The 8,367-nt window shown below is 32.1% G+C and overlaps 1 protein-coding gene across 2 annotated transcripts in view; it reads right to left on the bottom strand.

Annotated features, from left to right (window-relative positions):
* Nucleotides 1-7,725, bottom strand: part of LOC122719305 (GRB2-associated-binding protein 2-like) — a 34,494-nt gene extending 26,769 nt beyond the window's left edge. For both annotated transcript variants that reach the window (XM_043945016.1, XM_043945024.1), the window contains exons 1-7: nt 7,007-7,725; nt 6,534-6,662; nt 6,259-6,445; nt 5,815-6,099; nt 5,044-5,748; nt 4,826-4,965; nt 2,297-4,729 (exon numbers count right to left, since the gene is read on the bottom strand). In XM_043945016.1, coding sequence (XP_043800951.1) covers nt 4,484-4,729; nt 4,826-4,965; nt 5,044-5,748; nt 5,815-6,099; nt 6,259-6,445; nt 6,534-6,662; nt 7,007-7,087 — 1,773 coding nt within the window. In that variant the 5' untranslated portion in view covers nt 7,088-7,725 and the 3' untranslated portion in view covers nt 2,297-4,483. The remainder of the gene's footprint in view (nt 1-2,296; nt 4,730-4,825; nt 4,966-5,043; nt 5,749-5,814; nt 6,100-6,258; nt 6,446-6,533; nt 6,663-7,006) is intronic.
* Nucleotides 7,726-8,367: the final 642 nt, after the last annotated feature.

Below are 8,367 nucleotides of genomic sequence, written 5' to 3'. Positions count from 1 at the left end.
AAAAAAAAAAAAAAAAAAAAGAAAGAAAAAATTATTCACAATTCACGTATTAATACGCTACGCAGAAGATGCACGAATGATTGCATAATAGTTGGAAATTTTACGAGTATGCTAACGCGTGTTGATCTTGCGAATTACAGAATGAACGAATGGTCCAAGTACGAATGCAATAACCCAACGACGGTTATAACTATGCTTAATTGTCCTGTTAATTGTGGGCTTTAGTTACACGTAAAGTGGTTACGTGCTTGCCACCATCGGTCCACGTTGTTTTCAATAGCCACGAGAGACACGTGGCATTCTGCAATTTTTCTGCAAACGTTCGCGGAGAAATCAAGAATCGAAAGGAGACATCAGACGGTGAACGTGCATCTCATCACGGGTGACAAAACAAATATTTTTAGCGACAGCGACATGTCTCGAGTCTCGATTCAACAACGGATGGAATGGATGATGGAAATTAAGAAATCCATTTCGAATGAAAGATGAACGAGTGAATGGCGGCTATAAATCCTGCTTTCAGCGTGGGCGTGAGTTTTTTATAAGTCCGTGTACCTGCAGCCCTGTAAGGATACGTATAAACCGGTCCTAAGAAAACGCGACAGAGCTGGTTGGAATGCGGAGGAAAAACTTCCGATTTCGAAGAATCGAAGCTAGAAAACCGATTGAAGGATCCGGAAGGATCGACTCGTTACGAATCATTTGAAACTCTTCGTATGTTTCAATTCCACGAAATTATCTTTTCGTGAAGAAGAAAAAAATTGAATACGATAAATGAGAAAAAATGGTAGTGAAAAGAGTCAATAGTTGATTCAAAACGTTACTTCGTCATAAGCTTTCAATGAGCTCGAACCTCTTTGTGCGACTCTTTCAATTTCTATTCCACGGCCAGTCCAATGGCGCATCGGTAGGAAGCGAAGAATAATGTGTTGGTAGTTTATTCGTCTGGGTAAGAAATAGGAGAAAAACTCTGAACTTTGTATTCCCTTGACAAAAGAATCTGACGAAGCCCCGCACGAGATAACAAGACGCCAACCACGACCCATCAAAAGAAAACCAATATCGAAGAAGAGTAGATATTTTTTTTTTTCGTTCCGAACGGCGTTGAATTATCAAACTATTATGGGATTCAAAGCGGTGGCTATCGGGGTGCATCTATTTTCGGAGATTTCTTCGATCCATTTTCGTTTCTCGATCGACCGAGTTCAAAGAGCATTCCACAAGAAGGCTGCTGGATCTTTCATTTAATTATACAGATCAAAGAACCTTTTCTTCCGTTTCGAAATAATCAAGTACGCCACTCATTTGAACAAAAAGAAAAATCGAATATCCGTGATGTAAGAGGCGAATTGGGATCGTTCATTGAAAACTAATTCCAAGTTCGATTTTTTCATTAGAAAGGTATTACGAAAGTCGAAGAAAGAATGCACGCGTTGTATTACGCTCCGCCGAAGAACGTTACCGATAATGATCGTTATTGTGCATGAGAATTTCTCACTTATTCCGATGCGCTTCGCAATAACCGCCAATAATGCAACAACAATGTTGAATGCATAACAAAATAGCGTTGCATGTACAAGGGAAACCATAAACATTGTTAGCCTGATGAAACTAAAATTTACTCGAGAAACTAATTGTACGAGTTTTCGTTAATTTTATAGTAAAGAAAATGATAGAATGACAATAAAATGGCTGCGACATTGAACGAGAATCTAAAGTTAATCTTTCTTGATTGATTTAACGATTTTTCCAATTCTAGTGAAATTATGATAAATATAGAAAAAGTTAATATTAATATGTATTTTTTTTAAATATTCGTGATGAATGTGCACCGAAAAGAAGGATAAGGAATGAATCGTTTCGTTGGTTATGTATTTATGTAGTTCGAAAATCCACAAGTGGGTGAGAAAGGCGCCGTATTGTACATATAGCTATGATTCAGTTTGAATTTATTTTTTGCTCGAAAAGAAATTTAACTAAGAAATTTAACTAATAGCTATCTAAACTAACTCTATTTGATAAAAAATTTATTTATTCATATTTCGATCAAATGTTTTTGAAAGATCGTTCTTTCACAAAATAATTTAAAAATAAATAAATATATATTTTATTTTGGTAGAATTATACTCGCTATCATACGTTAGATTTCACGATGAAAAAAAATGACATTTTGACGTTAAATTTCAATCAACGTTAATCAATAGATATTTTCGTAGCCAACAAGTGGTAATACATCATCACGTGGAATTCGCATCGTAATACACGTTTCAACATATACAATATACTGAGTACTTACTTTGGAAATAAAGCTCGAAATGCTGCTACGATTTTCAGAACCTTCCAGTTCGTCGAGTTTGCTTCAGTTCCAAAAGTAAAACAAGGCCGGTCGCACAAAGTCGCAAAGCGCACTTTTCGGTAAAACGGTTAGAAAAATAAAACACAATATTCAATACTTCACAGATTCAACACAAAAGGAAAAAACACCCCCACGAATATTACTTGTCGCGATATAAAGCCTTTGATATTACACGATACAATTTTGTTCCACGACGCAGAAAAACAATATGCACGTCGAACCCGAAAACAAACAAAACTAACGCACGCTCGACGGTTAGCGAGCGAATGAGGCTCTGTTTTCCATCAGTCCCACCAACCACCAACCGGGCCAATAACCTGGCAGTATATGCGAGAATGTTTTAACGACTTTCCTGTGTCGAGTCGATATAACAGCGTATTTTATCGACTAACGATACTATAGCGCAAGATATGCAAAATCGTCTTTGTTTTTATCAATAAATATCATCATCAACAACTTTCAACTCATGTTTCGAAATAAATGCCGCTATTGAATCATAAATGATTGTTAACTGTTAATATCGATAAACATTTTGCATAACTGCAAATGAAAATGATTAGTAAAAACAAGTACCAAACATTTCTTTCGTTTTATAATCTTCAATTTTATACTTTTTTCCAACACATTTGCAGATTATTCTTTTTTGTGCATTATTATATTGCATATTGTTTTGACATTGCATTATTATACCATAAACAAAATTGAAAAATATTTATAATTGCAGCATTCGACGGTTATTTATAGAAAAACATTTTAATTTAATCGTATAAATATACGATATAATTTTCATTGCGTTATAATTAAATTCTGCTAACCGCCATTAAAGTTATTTAGACGTTATTAAATAAAAATATACTACCAATACATTTTCCTTCTTGATGATGCTGAATCATGCAGTCATGTATTAATATAAATAACATACATACATTAATATAATTTTAAAATTAAATCTTCGAATTTAGAAAAAAAATATTATTTGTTATTTTAAAATCTTTTGTACTTGTTCAAAGATTATTATATAAAAAATTACGTTCCAAATATGCACTATTCATTTTTCTCGTTCACCAAAAATCTTAAAGTCCCGATAAACATTAGTCATACAAGATCAAACAACTTCGTTTCGTAATATAAAAATTTCATTGGTATAAAAATTACAATACGATGATTATAAAAGTAAAACATATATGTATTTTTTTTATAAATAAAATATACTTTCACGTATTATTTTTAATACATATATGTATATGTAATTGTTACATATAGTTACATATAGTCTGTGCTTCAATAGCTATTAAAAAATATGTGTCTTTTTTGCATTGTAATTTTATGGCCAGAATTTCTACTATCACGCATTATAAATTTGTGCCAGCAGGTACAATGAGTACACTGTTATAATAATTGTAAAAATTAGACTTAAAAATAAATCCATTTAAAAAATATTGAAAAAGAATATAAATTTTCAGCATATTATTGCTTAAAAAATAGTTGCAAAACAACTTTTATATATTCATCATATCTGTAACCATAAATATGATATTTCATGCAATAACAAAAAACTTATCACTCTAGCAAGAAAAAACAACAGGCACTTTGAAAATATATTACATATTATTTGTTTAATACTTAAAATTAGAATATCTAAAATTTTTAATAATTTCGTTTATTCGTAATTCATTGCATAGTCTAAAAATGTCTTTCTTAAGACATATATAAAAACAGTTTAGCCCTAATGTAATAATACTTTTTTTCCAAATTAAAAAATTCTTTAACATATTCTAATACAATTCATATTCTCGCGACAAACTGTTCTTTCTTTTTTTATCTCTTCATTGTTTTTTCTTAACTTTAACATTTTTGGTCCATTGAATATTGCTCTTTTCAGTTTCCAACTATTATATATCATCAATAATGATATATAAGATTTCAATCAATCTTCGATTCAATAACAAACATAAAAATTTAAAAAGCACTTGAAAGGTCACTATTACTGCGGGAATAGGAATCGCAGCTTTATAATATCGAAAAGTGCTACTAAATAATAACAATATATATTATATACAATTTAAAAAATGTTGTGTTTCTCTTTTTTTTCTTTTCTAAAACATTTAGAAAATAAAATTCTAAAAACTATGCCAGTTCATCGGTACATTGCTTCCTCTCTTCTTCGACTCGTTGACGAGTACGATTAAAAGCTTCGGTTTTCAAAAAATCCACTGTTTTATATACTGTTGTATTTGGAGGAGATTGAGTTGGCGGTAAACTTGAAGAAGTAAAGTTTTCCGTTGCTTCTAAATCGAGATCTAGATATTGCAAAACAACAAGGCTTCGATTTGAAGCAGGAATAAATGTGTTTTGCTCTTGATAGTAATATATCTGAAAAATAAATTATATCAAAATATAATATATACACAAACACACACATATAAATTGATATTAAATAAATATAATATAAAATAGATTTTTATATACCTCTTCTTTATCATCGAAAGCATTATTATCTTCGTCCGATGTCGATAAATGTCGATTTGGATGAACGTGAATTGGAGGCGTAGGACTAGGAGCCGCTCTAATTCTTCCTCTTCCAGGTGGAGAAGCTAATTGCAAAGGTCCTACAATATAAATGATTTTATTTTTTTCTATTTAAACGTAATAGTTGGAGCATGAAAAAAAAATGCAAATATTTCTACCTTCTACAGGAGATTTATTCAATGGAGGTTTAAGCTTTCTATTGATACTTGGTGGTTCGGCAGGAGAATGCTCGGCAGAACTCATTTCCAAAACTGATGCTATCGGTCCTGGAGAAGGTTCATTGCTAATAACTGATGTAGAATCACTAGTTTTTCTTCCTGGCTTTAATTCCCGATAGACGACTGGTGGTGGTGGTGCCATTGTTGTCGGTACGGAAGTTGAATTATCCCGAACAAGTGGGCTTGGTAAATTTGAATACGTAGCAGTTGTTGAACTTTCAGAACGTGGACTTGATGGTTCTTCTTCTTGAAAATCGTAACGGAATACGCGTGCATCTTCAATATTGCTTGGAGCAGCATTAGAGTAAAAATGTTTGTCTATTGTGTTTGGTTCGGGTGCTCCTGGTTGATGAGATCTTGGAAAATCGTACGATTCGTCCGTTACAATTGCAGTTGCAGGTGTTGACGGCGCAGGAGTCGCTGGAGTTGTGGGTTTTGAACTTTCTGTAGCACCATCTAAATTTAAATAGTTGTGACCAGGATTTTCAGGTAACATATGAGGAGGTTTTGGTGGTCTAGGAGGTGCTGGTAACTTTTCTACAGAAAGTGGTAGAGTAGAATCTACAATTCTTAATTTTCCGAATCGTTTTCGAACACTCCAAGAACCAATTTCGGCATCACTCGATCCAGATTGTTTGGATTCACCTATTATAAAAAAATTAATGTTATTCATTTGACAAATTAAGTTAGAAGTATATATTTGATATTTACCTGTAGAAGGAAAAGTTTCCCAATTTACGCTAGGCACTGGAGCTGTCCATTCATCATCAGTGAAGACACTTTCCGCATCAGTTGTTGTAGGAGATCTAGGAGGAGAAGGTACTAATCGTCTTGGGGCATCATAATGTTCAGGTCCTTGTCCCAAAGCTGAATTGAGAGAACTAGTATCGTTTAATGTTCGTCGACCAGAAATACATTCGCTAATAGGAATATAAGGACCAGAGATAGTGCTTGTGGGTGAAATTGGTGGAGACTCTTGCGTTTCAAACTGGAACACTATAAAAAAATTATAATATCATATAAAATTTTGTTTGTATTAAATTTTTAATAATTTATTTATTTTTTTCTATCATTAATTTATTAAATAATTAAATAAATGTTATATTATTATAATATAAATATATATATATTATAATATATAATTATAATATATACTTTGACATTGCTGTTCCTCATCTTGAGTGTATGCCTTTAAACCACAAACTTGACATACAGCATCTACCCACTTGTTCATATCAGCTTCACTTTCTGCCACTAAATAATATGTTCTTTTTGGTGTTTTAACATTGAACATATATTGATACTTTTGCTTTCGATTTTCAAATCTCAAGCCTGCATCTACCTATTTGAAAATATAAGTAATTTTTAAGATATAAATAAAATTATAAAATCTATTAAATTTATTTTATTATTTTATAATAAACAACTACCTGTTCGCATTGATCAAGATCAATACGGCCTTTTAATTTTCTACATTGTCTGTCTGTATAATATTCTAAAAAATATTGCCCAGGTAATTCTCCACTATGTCGAAGAGCAAACCATCTTTTCCTCCATCGCTAAAAATATAAACAATAATGTCATTATTTAATTTATTTAAAGAAGATTGATATAATTCATATATTTAAATTATCATTTAAATTTAACCATTATATATATATCATATAAAATTGTTTGCGTTAAATATAATTGAAAAACTATTTACAACGTTAGCATTCTTGGATAAAAATATCACAACATTCCACACTTATGAAACATTTTTCAACATACGAGGTTAGACGCTAAAAAATTTGAACGAGATACAAATAATAATCGTTTGACAAGTATTTGAGTACGTAAACAATAAAAAAATTTATGAGAAAAATAAAATTTCGAATTTGTCATTATTTTGTAAAATACTAACCGCTCGCCAAAGTTTGGTAGGTGGCGATTTAATGAGCCACCCTTCATGAACAATCTCTTGACTGGTTTTGAGTACCTCCATTCCTATCCGGCGTTGGTTATAAACTTTTAATAATTGTGCATTGTTACAGAGTGCGTGGAACCACCGACAACAAGGATGGCACGCTCGTCGTTCATTTATCTATTTTCGGACGGCACAGCAGCGATCTCACAGATATACCGACCATCTAGCGATCTCTCTTCGATGATGCACGACTAACACATCAATAGCATTCCACTACTAACGTACATCATCAACGATAAACACCCTCTGAGGAGTTATAGAAGAATTAAAGAGGAACACCGAAGCGAGACGATGATATACAGAGAAGTCTAACTATCGTCGTCGTGCCTCCATTACCACCACCATCTTGGCCACGCATGCCAAACCGTATCAAACATCATCGATGACACACGCTTTTCTCTATGCATATATCTGTTATATAAAATCATATGCTTCAATCTATATATCGAATTTTGAATCATTCTGAAAATCAAATTGTTGCTCGTATTATGAAAATTTGTTTGGATTCATTTGATTAACAGATCTACATGACGCATCGTCTCGTGACCTGAATAAATGGCGCAGCATTGCGTTCGAGTTGAAAGTTGTCAGTCTAATTCAACAAAGAGAACAAAGGAATTCGCGAAGAAGTTTTAAAATCAATATTAAATACCATTTCGTCTCTTAATACACATATTTTTATGCGTAAATAAATGATAAAATTATAACTGCAATATATGAATAATTTAATAAATAAATATATATACAAAAACAAAAATTTTCTTATCTTGTTTTAAACTGTATTCTAAATTATATTCTAATGCTTTCTCGCAAGCTATTATTTGCGATGCATATTCAGATTACAGGGAAATCATTCTGGAATCTAGAAATTTCGATCGATTCGCGGCTTTGAATTGCGAACTATCGCGCAAAACATTAATGTCTATATTAACAAAACATATTTACATATTGTTAACATAAATTGTTACAAGCATGCAATTGCGAACGTGCGATAAAACAAATTTTCATTTTGTCATATTTAATTGTACACCGACATCGATTTGGGACTCGAAACTCGACAGCTCTAAGCAATTACCGTGGTTAATAGATATAGATAAGTAAAGAATGGACAAAGAGAGGGATATCGCTCAGCTAATTTGCAATTCAATGCTTAACGCGGTAGAGGTCGATCGATATTTAAACCTAGCCTTCGTTTCTAATTAACAATATTCCTTAAGAGGGATCGCGTTCTATGAAGACAATCCAAAGTCGAATAATCCATAAATCGTTTATTAAATATTTTTTTTTTTTCTATACAA

This window comes from Apis laboriosa, unplaced genomic scaffold, assembly GCF_014066325.1.
Source record: "Apis laboriosa isolate Shangri-la unplaced genomic scaffold, ASM1406632v1 scaffold11_cov152, whole genome shotgun sequence".
In the NCBI taxonomy this organism is placed as follows: domain Eukaryota; kingdom Metazoa; phylum Arthropoda; class Insecta; order Hymenoptera; family Apidae; genus Apis; species Apis laboriosa.
This window is presented reverse-complemented; position numbering and strand designations above follow the sequence as displayed.